The sequence below is a fragment of the Podarcis gaigeae genome (assembly GCF_964106915.1).
Source record: "Podarcis gaigeae genome assembly, chromosome: 10".
NCBI classification, from domain to species: domain Eukaryota; kingdom Metazoa; phylum Chordata; class Lepidosauria; order Squamata; family Lacertidae; genus Podarcis; species Podarcis gaigeae.
In genome coordinates, this window is record NC_139686.1 from 71,653,521 (window position 1) to 71,672,525 (window position 19,005).

Sequence of the window (19,005 nt, forward strand, 5' to 3'; positions counted from 1 at the left end):
GACACCTGCCACTTTGTGTTCCAGAGAACACCAAACATGTTTCTTTTCGAAAGTCTTTCACAAAACTGTTAAAAGCGTCTCCCTTAACTGTTAAAAAAAAGTCTCATACTCCTTTGTGAAAATGGAAAAGAAAATTGCTCTTGGATTGACATTTTCATGTACACAACTCAGATCATGTTCAAGGAAAATCTTTGAACATCACTAATAGCTCTCCTCAATTTATGGAACAGTTAAAAGAAATCAGCCTGTTCAAGAGAACTCATTTTTCTTCAATTCTTCTCACCTTTTTTCTTTGTCTCCTTGTGAATGAATGAATGAATGAATGAATGAATGAATGAATGAATTTATTTATTTATTTATTTATTTATTTATTTATTTATTTATTTATTATTTATTTATTTAAAGGATACCTATACTAAGAGTGTTTACATTATCAATATTTCTTAAATACCAGGATGTCAACAGCTCTGTACTGGGGCCAAATAACAAGGTGAATCAGGGTTATTTCACCCCTCTACAAGTCAAACCAGAAAATCAGTGTCCTCACAAAGCCTCCGACTGTCATGTGGTTCCGTACTCTCTACTTTTCTATACATTTTCTCTCTGTGTTTTTTCCTATGTCTCTGCATTTCTCTCCTCTGGATCCATGGGCTTTGCGCAAGGTGAAGTGGTGTAAATACTTGCTCTGGGTGATTTATGTTGCTGTTAAAGCAGAGCTTCATTCTCCTAAGCTCCTAGGTCCTCTGGACCCTCCTTCATCTGAGCTCCTGAGCCCTTGGCCAGTGCCTGACCTGGCCAGCTGCTGCTGCTGCTGAAGCTGTGCACCACAATTAGGCTTGAAAGAAGTGTTATTGGCTACAGCAGAACACTTTTTCTCAAAGTTAATTTCAGCAGGGTGGGAGCGATGCTGCACTGACTGGGTGGGGAGTCCCAAGGTTTCCGCCAGGGCATCAGGACACAGGCTGGTGATCCCTGAATTACAGCTCTGCATCTGCCCAAACAGCAGCTTGCACCAGTTCAAACCATCATAGAGTGTTCTATAGAATCAATTCACACTGCCTTTGTAGCTGATCATCCACTCCTTTAAATTCTGATCACTTGGGGAAGCCTATCTTTACATATGAATGTGTTATTGCATGACGAATATACAGTTCCAAATTTTTGTGGCTGTGATTTTTCTTCCATGATAAACAAGCCCAAGTCCTCTGTGGTGTGATAACCTTTTTCAAAATTGAATTTCACAGATGCACCAGTAACTGGGCATCCCCACTCTACTGATACTCTATACTTGTACACAGATACAGTACAGATATGCTTAAATATGCAATGACCAGACAAATCTCTCCCCCTCCCCACCTGAGGCCTATCTGGAAATGCTAGTACCTTACACATCTAGCAGAATGGACCAAGGAACTCTGCCCAGATATTTCTGTTGAGCCAACAAGATTACTAACTTTAGTTGTTAAACATGATATGCTTAAGACATAAAACTTTGCTGGTTCAGGGCAAAACACTATGCAAATATAGTTCCCAGTGGCACCTACACCAGTTGCCAGATGTCTTCTAAGTGTGCAGATGGGGATGAGGTGTCAGGGTTGGACAGGGGAAATTTGGAATCCAATCTCCACTCAGCCATGAAGCTCAGCGGGTGATCCTGGGTAGCCACAATCTCACATGATTGTTGCAAGGATAAAACGGGACCGATGAACAATGTAAAGCACCCCAGGCAGTCAACTGCCAAGCTAAAAATATACTAACTCGGCTAACTAGTTAGCAAAACAGACACACCTTGGGTTGGGGCTGAAGCAGAGACACACCATGAACATTGGCAAGAACTGCCCTCTCGTTGCCATCACAACAATGAGTCTACACAGCTCAAACATTATGGAAAATATAAGAAAAGAAGCTGTCATGGTGCCTAGACTTGACACCTTCAAGGTAACCAAGAAGGAAACAAAGGGAAATTTGCTCTTTGCCCCATTGAAACCGTGCTTGCTGTTTGCATGTAATGAACGGAATTTATATAACAATATTGAGTCTGAAAGCGTAGGCGTATATGAGGCTGCTTCACATATACTGAGACAGACCACAGGTTCTTCCAGCTCACCACTGCCACCCTGGCCAGCAGAGGACATAAGACATAGGGTCTTTCCCCACATATATTTCCCCACTCTTTACTGTTAAAGAAGCCTTTCTCTGGCCTCATTCCCTGCATAAAATAAAACCAAACAGGGTCAATTGTACACCATTGTGTGGCTGCACCCTAATTTTGGAACCAGCTTCCCAGGGAGACCTTACAAGCATTACAGCACCCCCTCTAAGCATATTTTTAAAAGGTGAAGGTACCCCTGACCGTTAGGCCCAGTCACGGACGACTCTGGGGTTGCAGCGCTCATCTCGCTCTATAGGCCGAGGGAGCCGGTGTTTGTCCGCAGACAGCTTCTGGGTCATGTGGCCGGCAGCGCACGGAAACACCGTTTACCTTCCCACCAGAGCGGTACCTATTCATCTACTTGGACATTTTTACGTGCTTTCGAACTGTTAGGTGGGCAGGAGCTGGGACCGAACAATGGGAGCTCACCCCGTTGTGGGGATTCGAACTGCTGACCTTTTGATTGGCAAGCCCTAGGCTCTGTGGTTTAGACCACAGCGCACCCGCGTCCCTCCTAAGCATGTTTACTCAGAAGTAAATTCCTCTGCATTCAACTTAATCTCTGGTTAAGGGCATTTAGAGTTGCAGCCTGAAGCGCAAACATAACTCCCTTTTATTTTCTTGTGCATTGCAAAACTTCAAATTCCGTGATGTAATTTTCCACTTCCGTTGTCTCAGTTACCTACAGCACATTCCTATACATGATTATGCAGAAGCAAGTCCTACCATGTTAAGTGGAACCTATGTCCAGTTAAGTGCATAGGACTGCAGTCTTAGCTTTCTTTAGAAATCAGCTTAAATGTTTTGTGTCCCTGTTTTTAAGAGAATGGCCATTTGCAGCATTTTATAAAGGGCATGCATGCATTAGCGGCTGAAAACACAAAAGGGTCATTTTCCCTCCGCTACATTTCAAGCTGCATTTTACATTGCCAACACACCCCATCACTCAATTATCTGATTGGTTTCCCTACACCTGCAACCCCTGTAAACTCCTATTCAATGAAGCTGTCCTCTGCACATGTGCAACGGTTGTTTCAAATGGACACACCTCAGCTTCACTGCAGCTTACATTTTTTTAACCTGATGGAAGCTGCTTTGAGGGTAAGCACATCATTCAGAAGTATTTCTCACGAAACAACAGGATACCTACGGACTGGGGCTAATGTCATTTGCACTTAGTTTCAAACACCAACAGTGGGAGCACATGGCAGCCGGAGTAAACACTAATGTGTACACAACAAAAGGAATGAAAGGAAAAGATAAATATGCATTCCTGGGTTTCATCTAGATTTTGCTATCAGCATACAAGTCAGCTGGGGTGGCAATTTTAAGCAGAGAATAATGAAGCACAAGAGCAACCTTCTAGACACTTGGGTGACTGTAGCAACAGGGGAGCAAACAGCCAGTAATTAAAATGGAATGGGGGTGGCAGAGAACCTGAATGGATTGACTGACAGAAAGCCTTATCCCATTTATTCCTCTGGTGTTTCTTTCTGTTCCGTTTATTACCTCTGGATTTTCTTTTCTTTCTTTTTTTCTTTACAAGCTGAATGACTCACACATTCATTCCACTTAACAAGTGGTTTGGATTGTATGGGCTGCTGCTACATGCGCTTGGCAGCTTGAGCTTTTAAAATTCGCCTGAATTTTGTGATCGCTGGTAATTCCTTACATGCCCCAGAAGATACACATGTAAAACAGAAATCCAAACAGAAAGCATATTTGCTAGCCTTACGTTTTATTCACCCTGAAATGCAGGCGTTGGCAACAAAGTCGAGAGACACCACACACCCACACCCCTTTTTTTTTTTTTTGCAGAAATACAGACAATTGACTACTCAAATGACACATGGGATCATCAGTCTATTGGCACATAGCCAGCATGCTATTTGAGACCTTCTAAAGAGAATGCTTCAATGGTTAACACACAGCTAGACACTAATTATGCAGTTTTGCTCTGTAAGTGGGTAAGTGACAAAAATCAACAGCAGCGTTTGGAGTCTATCCAGAATGTGCAGCAACCCAGGCTCAAAGATGATGAAAGATTCAGTTTACATCCATGCCCAACACAATGTTGATAGGAAACTTTCATATACATGTTTCCCCACTCCACATGGACACCTGGGTCAGGATGACCCTGGCTGCCCACCAATATTAACATGCATTCAGCACGCTTTGATCATACCAGTATACTCGCTCCCAAATACAGCTGATTAGCTTCAAGTCAAGTGAATCCATGGATATAAGGACCTGCTTTAGATCAAGTGGGACCAGTGGTCCATCCGCCTCAGACGTCCATGGTTCACCGGTCCCAGAAAGAGCTCTTCACTGCTCTCACAAGTGAATGGGGATATTAACATTCAAACCTAACACTCCCACTTGGTTCAAGGTAAAGACACATTCCTTTCTGACAGTTCAGGATCTTTCACATTTAGCATTTTGCAGTCATAAAAGTTGCCACTTCAAAAATGTGCTGGGTTTTGTACACAGATAGCTTCATTTTTCTTTTCTCAAAGCATGCAAACCACATGTTGTATACATATTTCTTTTTAAAATTCTGCAAAGTAAGGGCAGTCAACAGCTGTTTTGAATTCTGCATTTGTCACTGCGTCCCTCCAAGGCTTTCAGGAACAAAAGACCACATAAATGGACCAAGGAACAGCATGAACAAGGAGACAGGGTGTGTGTACGATGACAACAGTAAGAAAAACCCCTTCTGACATGGAAAAAATATTTTCCTCTGAGCACAGGAGAGTGAGCAGCAAAAGATTGTTTTGAAGCTCCCTGGGATCTTCAGATATATGGCAGTATACAAATTTAATAAATATTAATAATATTTATTAATAAATATATGAGGGAAACTCTCAGCTCAGTTGATACAGGAACAGATACCCAGATGCTTAGACAGTTGAGGTGATTTTAATCTGTTTTAGTATTTTAACTTTGGTGTGCTTTTAAGTATAGTTGTACATTTTTTCTTGATTTTATCATTTTACCTTTTTGTAAACCACTTGGAGGTTGTTGTTGTTGCTGCTGCTGTTTCTTACAATCAAACGGTGTATAAATGTTATGAAATAAAAACAAAATGTGCAGGTGACCCTCTTCTCCTGCCCACACACTCCAGACTTGTGGTATCAGGCCAGCTGATGTTAAGTGGCACATCAGTGACATGGTGTGCGGAAGTCATATTGAACATAACGTGTAGACAAGGGGTAGTCAACATGAGGCCCTTCCAGATGTTGTTGAACTCCCATCTACTCCAGCCAGCATGGCTGAAGATGGAGGATGATGGGAATTGGAGTCCAACAACATCTGGAGGCCCAGCTCCCATTTATATTCTTGGGAAGCCACTGCTAACTGCAGCTTCCTTGCATATGTGCCTTCAGTGAAACACACAGATAATGAAGTTTGCCAAGTTTGCAAATATTTTCTATTAAAGGTAAAAGTAAAAGGACCCCTAACCATGAGGTCCAGTCGTGACCGACTCTGGGGTTGCGCGCTCATCTTGTTTTATTGGCCGAGGGAGCCGGCATACAGCTTCCGGGTCATGTGGCCAGCATGACTAAGCCGCTTCTGGCGAACCAGAGCAGCGCACGGAAATGCTGTTTACCTTCCTGCCAGAGTGGTACCTATTTATCTACTTGCACTTTGACGTGCTTTCGAACTGCTAGGTTGGCAGGAGCAGGGACCGAGCAACAGGAGCTCAGCCCGTTGTGGGGATTCAAACTGCCAACCTTCTGATCAGCATGTCCTAGGCTCTGTGGTTTAATCCACAGCGCCACCCGCGTCCTAATTTTCTATTAGGGATGTGCTACTCATACAGAGGTTTTATCATCTCAGAAGCAGCTCTACTAGCCGCTTGAAATGCCTCTCTGTATATCCTCCTGAAGGCATTCCCATTTCAAAAAATAAAAGGATCCAGTGAATACTCAGGATTACATTTGTGCTAAAGTACCTTTAAACTTTTCAAAGTCAAAGAACATGCCACCCTTTAACCTAAATAACCAAGCATGCTTTATAAACGTTGGTAAGATCAGACCTAAGGCAGAACATTAAACTTAGCAGATCAAGCAAGGCAAGTTAGGAAGATGAAGCCATAATTTCCTTTCTTGCTTAGTTACTGGCGTAAAAGGAACGAAGACAATGTTCTACAATAACATTTGCCTAGGAATGTTTATCTGCTTTCTTACCATTGAATGTTAAGAACACCCTGGCCTGCGGCAGCGAAGATCCGTTTACAGTGCAAAAGAAAATAAACAGCCCAATCAACACTTGGAGACTTAGAAATGCCATTATCTTCAGATGCAAAATGTAATATCCAAGATATGAAACCTAAAACAAAGCACAGGGAAAGAGAGAGAGAGAAAGGTCACTGGAGATTCTACACATTTTGCAAGATACAACGTCCACAGTATGCAATGTCATTGGAAAGCATGTTTGTACCATTTTCTCTAAAATGAGAAAAGCCTGGCACAGGCAGCAGCAAAATAAAAAAGCACTGGAAGTAAAAAAAGGGGGGCTGCAGTAAGGATTAGTCTCAGTTTATTTCAATAAGGATGATTCCCACCTGCTGGAAAAATAATTACGTTAAATGTCAAGGCAGAGCAAATCAAGGCCAAGAGATCAGGTTTCATGAATGAAAACGTCTTGATATTTTTAGACCTGTCTTTACTGTGCTCTTTTTCAAACATATATAAAGGACCTACTCTGCTTGAGGAGACCACAATAAAAACTTTGGGGTGGCATTAGCATTCTATAAAACAAAGGACAGAAAAACGCCTCCAGGCAATGCATGCAGCCCAGTTCTGTCTGGAGAGCTGGAGCAGGATGACTAACTAAGGGCCTCCCCCATCTCGATGCTTTTGCACAGGGTACAAGTGACACCTGAGAAGGCTGGAGGCAGAAGGAGAAGATTCTTGGCTGGCAGGCTGCCTTTCACCCAGCAAAAGGCACCGGTTAAGGGGCCCTCCTTCAAGATGCTTTGCCTCCCAAAACCTGGAACTGGCACTGAAAGCGTGCGCTCCTTTAAAGCCAACAAAAGGATGAACACGAACTTTAAGAGCAGAGAGCTCATATACTCCAGACTTGTCTCTTGAGCAATCAGACATGCACTGTGGCTTTGGCAAGATCTATTCTTGAACAGCTCAGCTAAAGACCAAATGTTGCTTCTGTGAAAACTGAACAGCAGAGCCATTTATCGATGACAAGTATTCAGGCTACTATAATCCATAATCCATAATACAGATTATGCACATTGCTGGGTAACATGCATAATGAACATGCAGACGATACATGTTTATTGGGTGATGTACAAAATACCCTAACCCTATAGATACTGTCAGGTTTTGCATATTGTCTCTGTCTTCAGGTGAATGTGCACAATCACTGATAGTCATTTGTTAGTTAACTAACCCAGAAATAAATACAGATATATGCAGGCTTAACAAAAGATGTAAAGCAAACGACAAAAAAATAATCAGAACAATTAATACAAGCCACTAAAGTCATAGTAATTTATAGTATTGCCAGGATACTTCCTAATCACATGGAACCTTATTCCAGAACAACAGAAAATGGGATTAGCTGTTGGAAATCAAATGCATTGCTTTTCAACACTGCAATGGGTGGAAGCCTCATTCACTGTACATGAACTATACACTTACATGGAACTATACATTAGGTGGGCACCTTGCTAATGTATCAAGGTACAGTATAGTCAGAAGTAGAAATGGGAGAGAGCTAGCAGCTTTGATATCTACTTTCTAAACAATTATTTTACACAATGTAGAGAAGCTACTTTGAATGAACATTATCTATTAGCTGCGTACATTTAAAAAAAAAATACAGAGCATCATTTTCACCCAATAAATAGACCATTACAGCCTATATATAAAACAAGGGTGCTAGTTCCTGAGGGCCCAGCCCTTTTGGGGTCCCAAAATATTTTGGGTGTGGGGTTCCAAAAAGCACTGAGGCAAAGCCAAGCATGGAGTGGCTCCAGTAGTTATTTCCTTCTCCTTCTCCTCTTGCCGCAGAAGAGAAAGAGGGTCAAAGCAGGCTGCCATCAGTGGCGGTGCCGAGAGGAGGCGGAGGAGGAGCTGCCAGCCTTTGAAGCTGCACGGCCGCCACGTTCAGCTCCGCCCCCAGCTCCTGCCAATGTCCTAATGTCACACACACGACATTGCCCCACCCCAGTCACCCTCATAAGCTGGCACCTCTGATATAAAATATTGCATATAGCCAGGAATGTGTGGTGGTGAATGACTCATTCATGGATTTACTCATCCATGGAGTTACACTTTTGTTTGTGGGTTTTAAAACTCAAAAACTGTAAGCGAAGCAGCAAACGGATTGAAGTCATAGTGACTGCATATTAGGCTGAAGAGCAAGAAAGAAATAACTTACAGCCCTAAGAAACTGACAGAATAGATGCCACTTTGAATTCGTCACACTGGCAGCTAGCCCATTCCTTTGGGCTAGTTCACTACATCAATCAGGGGGACTTTCTTTGTCACCGACAACCAGTACAGGGCATGATTAAACCAGCCTCTACGTGGTCACTGTACAACATGCACTGCCCGCAATGCCATGTCACTGAAGCAGATCACATCCCCTGCAAACAGTACTATGAAACAGGAAATGGGTTTCTACGTATTCAGAGAAAAAGAGATGATGGCATAGAGACTTGGGAGTCTTAGAGCAGAAGTTTTGCTCATCCACAATGCTTGATGGAAACGTCAGTATGTCAATCACCACCTCTCAACCTGATGTGCTTCACCAGTTTGTTACCAAGAAAACCCTAAAGTACACACTCTTGAATGCGAATGCTTTTAGGACTGATATGGAAAAGGAACATTTTTTGGCCAAGATTTTAATCACCTCTTAGAAGTGCCGCCAGCCATTTTTTCAACAGGAGCAGCTGAATAATTGCCTACCATGGTTGCCTACTGAAAGAAGGGCAGAATTGCCTGGACTCTGAACTGGCTTTATGATGCTATCAGATAGCCAACTTCCAACAAACTGCATTCTGACTCCATGCTGCCATGCTGTTATCAGACTATATACTTGCTCCCCAACTGGTTGGGATTGCATAACTAGGAAGAAATTGTGCAGGTTTAAACAGAAAAACGATGTTGAAGATGTGCTGCAAAAGACCAAAAAAATGCTGAGGAATTTCAAGGGATGCTATAGTCCCCTTAAAACTGAGAATTTAACACCAAACATGTTTGCATGTGAAACTCTGGCAATGTTCTGGAGGATTTGCAATGCATGGGACATTGTAGAACATGTGAATATGAAAAAGAGCCATGCTGGAACTGGCCAGTGGTCTGTCTCGTGTCTTCAGCCTGCCGCTTCTCACAGTGACCACCAACTAGTGCATCCTCCTGGACGTACATACAGGACCTGTGCAGCTCCTGCTCATTTCAAGAGGGCTTGAGCAAGAGTACTTTTTAGAATAAGGGCAGAATTGATCTCCATTTCACTCACCACATTCCCCTTTGTAATTCACATGTATAATTCAGACATTGTACACATAAGACCAATGTGTGAGCAGGAATTGGGGCCACACGGAGTAGCCACTCTCCTAATGTTGCACTTCGTTGTTTAAACCTGGGCAATTTTTTGCCCAACCAACTGGCGAGCAGGTGCCTAGAAACGTAACAAGGGAGTCAGCCCTTTGGTCCTGAAATCAGTTGACTTTGAGGCAGAAATTACTTCGGGATCAAGCCCATTGATTTCAGTAGCGTTGTTGCAGAATGAGCTGTTTAAGTGCCCTGAGGTTCGTACCTTTGCTGCACAGTATTAACTTCCCACTGCAGCATGCGGGAGCCGAAAGCACTCTGCACCTGCCCCTTAACACTGTGAACATTATACTCCCCAGAGTGTTGACAGCAAGCCATAAGCTTTTTATCCTCATATTACATGGATCATTCACAGCCTCTGAGTTCTACGGGGGCAAACTCAAGGAGATATATTTCCCCCCTCCGTGCACATTTAGACTTCACCGTCCTTGAAGGGAGAGAACACCTGCTTCAAAAGAACCACAGCAAATCCTTTTGCACAGCGTGGCCAAGGAGGGTGGACTGATGTGACCACGTCCAGTGCATGAGCCAGAGCGACAATTTAGGCTGCAGTCTTAATCGCCACACTTAGCAGAGAATGGGTTGGGGAGTGCGGGGGGCTGAAGCGAAAGGCTCATAATCCCACTTTCAGCCAGCAAATCGCCATGCACCCGCCATCATTTGAAAGGAGCGACAGGCTTCATCAAAGTGACCTGGAGAGAAATGACGCCTGACACAACCATTTCCAATTGGCATTGACTGATGGGGGACTCCCAGCGGCCCCTGGACCTGCCCACTCAGTTAGAGCGGGATTTCTGTATTCCCCCACGAAGCTGGCACACCCTCAAAATAGCCCTGTTCGTTTCTTCCCATTTTATACCTGGGGTTCAGGAAAAGGATCCATTTGGAGTGCAGGTCAAGTTTCTCACCTTACTTTCAAATAACATTATCAGAAAAATGCACAAATATCACAAGGAAGAAAAAATGTCTCAGTGCCAGTATTGACACATTTTCCCAAAAAAAGCCTTCAGCTTTGTCGTCATCCCGCCCCCCATTACTTCTGACATATCCACTAGCTGATAGGATATCCTTCACTATCATCCTTTTGTCTTTTCTTTCTTTGGCAAGGGAAGAAAATGCTATTAAGTCCCATTAAGATTGCTTTGTTCAACCCAAACAAATGGCCAATTACGCTGAATTTGCAAGTTTAATAGAAGCAACAGGATTAGTATTCCACAGTTGTCAGATGTATTCCTTTTAATATATTAAGGGAAGAGAGGATGGAGTTATGCAATGCGCATTCCAATTATATTGGAAAGAAACAGCCACAACAAGTGCTCTTTCCAATTTATGTATTCTAATTTAATTTAGGATGTGTATGACCAAATTTTACTTGTTATTTTCTATTTCAGCTTTGCTATGCTCCACTGACAATCCCCTACGAAACCAATTTTTTTAACAAACAAATAATGTGGGCAAGACTGCAATATCAGGCACAAGTTGAAACCGAATGGGGCTTACTTCTGAGTAAATATGGATAGCATCAGACTGGAGGCTGCAGTATTATAGGCATTCACTTTGGAAAAAGCCATATTTAAAGCACAGTGAGATTTACTCCTGAGTAAATATGCAAAGCACCAGTCTGCACGTGGCATTGCTATGTTATTACAGCATTGTGTGCCATGTGAATTTGAGGGCGGAAACAGAATTTTTGAAACAGTCTCTTTTTAAAATTCCATTCTTTCACAGAAAACCATATCGTTTTAATTCACAAAAAAGGAGCATCGCTTTTGAGCTTGCAGTCCAAGTGAGAACTTGATCTTGCCCAAAACCAAGGCAGTAAAATATTCGCATGTGTCTTAATAACGCACCATCTCTCCCGGCAAGCAGGGAGATCCTTGCAGAAGCAGAGCGCCCAAGAAAAGGGAGATCCTTCCTGATCCCAATGCTCACTGCTCCTTAGTTAGCAGACCATGAGGAGGAGGAGGAGGAGGAAGGGACCCAAGGCGCTCAAGTTCAGGCACTGCTCTAGGGGAAGCGGAGGGGGAAACAGCAACCTTTTGCCTGCTGCTTTTGGAAAGCGCTTTACAGCTTCCCTGGGAAGGCAGGTGTCAGGCGCTCGCGCCGGCACTAAGGGGGGGGGGGGGAGAATTAGTCTGTGGAAGGAAAATAAAAATATTCACATTCAGCGGCTATGAGAAATGTGTGTGTGTGTGTGTGTGTGTGTGTGTGTGTACATACACACAAATATATTTACACATACACAACGCACACATTTTCTACACAAGCACAATATTGGCGTCCACTAAGAGTTAAAATAAAATCCCAATATTCAGTCATCAGTTTCCTCATCCATTTGCCAGGCTGAAAGGGAACTTTCGATGGTACTCACCGACCCACGGAAGGATTGAGTCCTGAAGGGGCCCGGAGGTGCCCAGCGGTTCCGGTTTGGGGGAGCCAAAGAAGACTTTTTAAAATCCCAGGGCTCCGAAAGCACTTTTTCCTTTCCTGGGTTGCGCTCAGGAGAGTCCCAGCTCGTGCGCGGTGCCGAGAGAGAGCCGCGACTGGCGGAGTTGGCGCCGGATCCTGGCAGGTCCCCGCAGCCTCTTGCGCGCAGAGCCGGAATGGCCAGCAGGAGCGGCGGCGGCGCGGCGCGCTGGAGGCTGCGCTTCCCCGCCCAGGACCCGCCTCACTCGCCCCGGCAGCGCCCACCAGCCTTTGCATACATCCCTGGCCGAGCAAATCGGCGGGCTGAGCCGGCGGGGCGCCTCGCAAAGAAACGCCCGAAGCCCCACCTACGAGGAAGGAGCCCCGGCGAGAAGGAGGGAGCGCGCGAGTCCGGGGCGCCATGGCCGGCGGGCAGGTCGAAGCGCCGCCCTCGCCGAGAGCCCAGCCCGGCCTGCCTCGGAAGGAAGGGAGCACAGGAGCCCCCCTTCGGGAACCGGGGGCTTCAGCCCTCGCAAGAAAACGTCGGAGGGGGCCGGGACCCCACCAAGTTGAGGGGCGCTCCCATTCCAACGGTGAGCGTACACGGCATCACGTGAAAGATATAACCTGGGTCCCCACAACATTTTACTGAAGTTGGCACCCCTGGAAGGAACCCCAAGGGTCATCTAGACCAACCCCCGCAATGCAGGAATCTCAGCTCAAGCATCCAAGACAGATGCTTAAAAACCTCCAAGGAAGGAGAGTCCACAACCTCATGAAGGAGTCTGTTCCACTGCTGAACATGTCTTACTATCAAAGTTCTTTCTGGTGTTTAGTCGGAATCTCCTTTCTTGTAACTTGAAGCCATGGGTTCAAATCCTACCCTCCAGAGCAAGAGAAATCAAGCTTGTTCCCTCTTCCATGTGACAGCCCTTGATATATTTGAAGATGGCTATCATATCTCCTGTCAGTCCCCTCTTTTCCATGCCATGCTAAACATTACCAGCTCCTTCAACCGCTCCTCATAAGGCTTAGATTCCAGACCCTTGATCATCTTGCTGGCCCTCCTCTGTGCACATTCCAGCTTGTCAACATCCTTCCTAAATTGTGGTGCCCAGAATTAGACACAGTATTCCAGGCGGGGTCTGATTAAGGAAGAATGGAGTGGTACTATTGTATAAGATTCCGCTGCTGGGCTGCAAACCCCTGCAAGTAAACGTGGAAGTAAATCCCATAGGACTTTAGGATTCCTATAACATCCTTAGGAATGGCTTGTTTTCCATTTGTTATTGGCTCAGAGATACAGCAGGACCTTGAAAACAGACAGATTCACTTTCATCACAGACTCCCACTGATAATTGTTCCCCCCCCCCAAAGAAAAGATGGCTTTGCATTCCCACCCCCATATTATTTCAAGGCTAATCTGTTGTGTTGGGGCCTCTAAATAAATGTCAAGTTCAGGTTCCAGCAGCAGGCAAGCCTCTGAAAGCAAAACTGCAGAGTAATTAAGATGAGCCATAATGGCCGGTGTGCATACAGTGGCATACCTCTCGCAGACCCTCAAGCACCTCTGCCAGCCGTTCAATCCTTCAGTCAATTCGCACCTCCCAGCCATTGATTTCTGCAACCAGATGTCATTCCAAACATTTGCAAAGGACCTCCTTGGATCCTGGGCTCCGTTCCAGAACTCGATGCTATGAATGCTGGGGCTCAATCTTAGAACAAGCGAAAGAAAGAACATCCCTGAGCATGTGCAGAGTGCATCTTGCCCATTTATAATCAGCAACATCCCAAGTAAGGGTCAGAATCCATAACACCAAAAAGGGTTGGACAAATATCAGTGCCATCAAAAGCTTTCAACGCTTCAAAGAGTTCCCAGAACTTTGAGCAAACTCCTGCCTTCTCGCTCCAATAGACCAAAGGGGTTAAAGTTGGTATGGGAAACCTGTTCCACTTTGGATGTCATCAGACTCCCATTCCAATCAACCCCAGCCAATGTTGTTGGCATCCCTCTGTTTCATGAGACAATGGAGTGCACCTCTGGGATGAAGTCAGCACTGAAGTGACCCACCCCCCTCCTGGGCACAAGCCTAGGCAGTAGGTACGGTCCTGAGCTGCCTAGATGACACAACCTCCCTCTCAGCTTTGCTGATGTGGTCCAAAGGAAAGCAGAGCAATACATTGGGTACCAGCTTGGCTGCAGACACCATCCAATTACTCCAGATTTGTGTAGGGTTTACTCCTCAGCTTTTTCTTCTCTTAAAGTTATCCTGCACAGCAGTGGAGGTTTAGGATCAGAGTTTTCCTTCTCCTAGATTGGCTACCTTCCCAAGTTGACCAGCTCTCGTCTGCTTCTCACTTCCCTCTACACCATGTGCAGAAACTACCTTCTTGACTGTTGGACCCAATATTGGTTTCGTCCACCCAATCCCCTGGAACCTGTCTTCTCATGCAGGGGAAGTTCGTAACTCACTGAGGGTTTGAGACCCATCAGCTACACTCACCTGTTTTAGCCAGCCACTCGAAGCTGATTCCTGGGGAGTGACTGCTGCTGCATGCTGACAGCTTCTTGGAGCCACAGGTGAGAGCTGAGTGCAGGGTGAGGACCTAAGGTGGATCAACTACCCTAGAAGAAGCATGACATGTCCCCCAGCAGAAGAACTACCCCTTCCCTAACCCCCCATGTATTCAGTAGTGACTACATTAACAACTGGAGTTCAATAACATCTTGAGGGAACTATGTTGGCTACTCCAGGTTAAATAATGCCTTCTTTTACCCATGGAGATGGTCTTAGGGATGCACTAATAGGATCACTGTCAAATATTTATTTGAGTTTGGATCCAGAGAGGCTGACCCAGAAAGTCCCAGACAAACTAGGGAAAAACTAGGCTTTATTTCACTTGGGTTAAAGACCCGGTTTGGCACACACCTCAAGCACATTTGCGCGCGCGCGCACACACACACACACACACACACACACACACACACACAGAGAGAGGCTGGGAGCCTCAATGGCACCCCCTGGAGGCTTCACCCGGGGCAAAGAACCCAGCTAGCCCCCTCTGCCCATAGCTACTGCACTGATTGAAGGTTCCGGTTTGTTTGCATGGAGGTTATGTAACAATGAGGACTCATCTTGATTTGCTTAAATTATTTGAGCAAATAATTATTTGCTATTAGTCATTCATTCATCCCATATTTTTTAATGCATTTCTCTCTCACTTTCTTAGTTGCAAAAAACTCTTTTCTTTATCTCAAGCAGATATGTTGTGCTATGATGACGGAGTGCTTTATTCCACTTAATCACACAATGCTAAATTTCCTGGTATGCATGTGAATCCCTCTCACAAAATACTGACATGCTGGAGGTGTGCTCAGTAGGGAAAGAAAGGCACCGCACATGCTTAGAGGCACTCCAGTCTTTCCTGATTTTTCCTGAGAAAATGTTACTGCAAGGAGGGGTTGGGGCTAAAATCTGGTGAGCCTTGATTCAGATTAATGACTGTGGGGCAAGAGGAGGAGACATGGAGCATCACAGTCCATTTGTTGTCTCTGGAGCTCATATCTCTGTGATTCTCCTGCGACTCTAAACAATAAATCTGTTCTGTACTACATTTGTGAGAGCCGTTGTCTCCTTGGCAATATTTTCTTCCCAAGTCTCTGGAAAGTGAAAACACATACTTCAATGGCATGCCAAGTTAGATAAGTATTGCCAAAGTAGAAAGGGACAGGCCCACGGCCCTCCCAAAGCTTGCTCACTCCTTCACTTGGCTACAGTGTTGAGATTGTGGGCTTATCATTGCTTGCCTCAAAAGAGCAAAGCAAATTCCCCAGGGTTCAAAAGCCATCAGAGTGCTAAGAAAAATGTAATCTTGCACTAAGTGTTTCTCTTCTCTCTCACTTTTACAGAGGTAGTAAGAGAGAAAATCCTAGCATGGCCAATTTCATGAAAAGCCAACGTAATGGGGACATGCCCTGGATTTTCTCATTAGGAAGAGGTCCATGCCTGCCTTCTATTAAATGCTCGAGATGAGATATCCCCCCCATCAGTACAGAGGAAGGACAAGGCTTCAATATATTATGATCCAGTAGATGTCACTACACTGTGAAGAGAGGGTAGATTAAGTAAAGCTGTGCTTACATGCAGAGAGCAAATCTCAAATCTGGTGTTGACTGTTTTTTTTAAAGTGACTTTTACTGTAAAACTTTCATTTGTATGTTTGTGTATCCAGGGTGCATACAGGATGGAACAGGATTCCTAAATATTTCAGAGATTCCAAGGCCCTTTGATACCCCTTGGTCTTAGGAAACTATGCTATACAGAGTCAGACCAGTGATCCATCTAGCTCAATATTGTCTGCATTGGCAGAAGGTGTCCAGTTGTTTTGCAGCCCTACTTGATGATGCCGGGGATTGAACTTTGAATCTTCTGAATGCAAAACAGATACACTACCAACGAACTATGACCTTTCCGCATCGGTTCTAAATGTTCTGCTTCTTTGTTGAGAGGTGACCATGTCAGAACTCTATAGACACTTTTCTGGATCCCAGCTGGAGACATACCAGACCAAGGATGCAGATGGGGCAGCACTAGCATTTATGCACACAGCACAAGGAGTGAAGGAAGCCTTCCAGGTGCATTTTGTTTTTCCAGCTCCCACAAGGAGCCGGAGCATTTCTGTTGTAGCAGAGGAGGGGAGGTGTTGATCCTAAGCATTGCATAGCATCCTTTGGCCTTCTGTGGGGTCAGAGAACTTCACCCTCTCTCTACAGATATAGAGGACAGGGCCCCTACTATACCGCTTAAGGGTGTCATCTTCTTCACTCTTCTGCTTAAGTGGAAGGTTTGAACTTTCTTAAAGATGATTGCAGTGGCAGAAGGGCTTGCTCAACCCCTAAAGCTCCTTTTTGAATATGAGAAGGGAGACAAAAGGAAGAGCAGCTGCAGCAGAAAAAGTGGGAGAGGGTAAGGGTGAAAGTGACTTGAGCACACACACACCCCTTCCCTGCCCTCCATCTGACACATCATGGTCTTTTACCCACTGGTGGAGGAAGAGGAGTGGGGGGGGGAGCGCACCGCCCCCGGCAGTGCGATCCTGGTAGGGTGCCATCGTGGCTGCCCCTCCTGCCCACACTGGTTGCCCCTGCAACCGGCATGCCACACCCCCAGGATGCCCGCCAGCCCCGGCCCCGCCTGCTCTCCGCCCCCCAGTGCCAGAGCATGAAGCTCCGCCACTGCTTTTACCTACTTATAAAAAGAGTTAAAGCTGACTGTGCTCTCATAATCACAGATCAAAATAAAGCTCACCTCTCTCTGAAGTTATCACAAATTTCCATAAAAAAAGCTTCTTTCTAATGTCAGCCAGTTATCTTACATTAACTGACTGCTGTTTGTATTTTTGGTCATAATGTTACATGCAATTTGAACAGAGAATGCAGTCCCTCTTTCATTCATGTGGACATCCTGTTGCTTTCAAAGTAGCCATTTGTGGCTGGCAACATACCTAGGAGAGATTTCTGGAGGCTGGTCAGTTCACTCATGCACATTACTTGATTACTCAATATTTCATTGCTGAGCATGTGAATTGACTCCACTGAAAGCCCAAAGCTGGAGGTAGTGTGAGATAATGTGAAAATTATAGGCATCCGTACATGCAAGTCACAGCTTGATACAGCCATCACCTATCAAGCAATAACCATTGGTGTGTGAACCAGCCCCTGCAAATCCATCATACTGAACCGTCAAAGCATTTTGCAGTTATTATGGCAGCATCATTAACTATGACGTTCACAGAATCTTGACTGGAAACTTGATATAGAACAGAAGTTCTTACTAAAACCTCAAGATCCTTCACTCAGAGCCAGTTGCAAAAGTCATATAGTTAAAAATGAAAGCGTTCCAAGCCCAGGAATTTATTCAGAGTACCAGAACTAAAACAACATTCAAAGTCCTTCCCCACCTCCCTAAAGTTTCTTCATTTCAGCAGCCTAATTTAGGATGGCAGCAAAGCAGGGAGGGTCATTTTGTTGTTTAAACAATTGGTAGTCAGAAATACTTGCCAATCTAGTGCACATCACCTCCATCACTGGATCCCAATCTAACCTTTGTCCACATCTGATTTAATGTGACTTGTCAGTCAATGCACTCTAATATTTTCTCAGCTGAGTAACAGAGACCTTATAATAGATATGCTATTAAAACTTGCAAAATAATCACGATCCTTTATGTGCAAGCAATAGATCAACACAGCAACATCTAACATTTAAAGGCATCACCTTTGTCACCTCCTAGTGCTCTCAAATCGAGGGTCTTAAGGTTTTATATGTCATTGTGTTGACATATTTCTCCCACATAAAAGATTGTGATAATTTTGAAAGTCCTGAGCACAAATAATCCTAATAATCTGGGCACATTTATTTTATGAGCAAGAAATAGTAAGAATGTGAGCTCATGCTATATTTTCAACATTAGACATCTAGCTTAAGTAGCATGCCTCAGTTTTTGTTTCAGTTGCACTGCAACAATATGAGTTAATGTTAAACCAGATGTATGAATAGTTGTCCAAAACCTGGGGTTTCGATACAAGCAGATATCAGGCTTGTGAGTGAAGGAGTGGGGAGCAAGATTTGCTTCTGGCTGCAATTTTTAAAGCAATCCAAGAAAGGAGAAACACAATAACTTTTATCTGAAGACGAAATAAAATGTGTGAAAGCCCTACTGAAATGAATGAAGGGGTTAAAACTAGAATTAGCTGGCTCTGCCTGTCATTGGCTCTGGCTCTACCTCCCGGTGGTCTCCACATTTTTCACCCTACGGGGCACCAACCACCACTGGACAATCACCTTTCCCATCACAGCCATGT

At 44.6% G+C, this 19,005-nt stretch overlaps 1 protein-coding gene across 2 annotated transcripts in view; it reads right to left on the reverse strand.

Moving 5' to 3' along the window:
- The window catches only part of SEMA3C (semaphorin 3C), a 128,651-nt gene extending 116,139 nt beyond the window's left edge, over positions 1–12,512 (reverse strand). The window contains exons 1-2 of one of the 2 annotated variants that reach the window (XR_014555829.1): positions 12,107–12,461; positions 6,343–6,484 (exon numbers count right to left, since the gene is read on the reverse strand). Coding sequence is in view for 1 of the 2 variants with exons in the window: in XM_083701486.1 (XP_083557612.1) it covers positions 6,343–6,445 (103 nt within the window). In the remaining variant the exon portion in view is untranslated. Of the gene's footprint in view, positions 1–6,342; positions 6,485–12,106 lie in introns of both variants that reach the window. The other variant, XM_083701486.1, reaches the window with a different exon arrangement.
- Between the last annotated feature and the right edge of the window lie 6,493 nt (positions 12,513–19,005).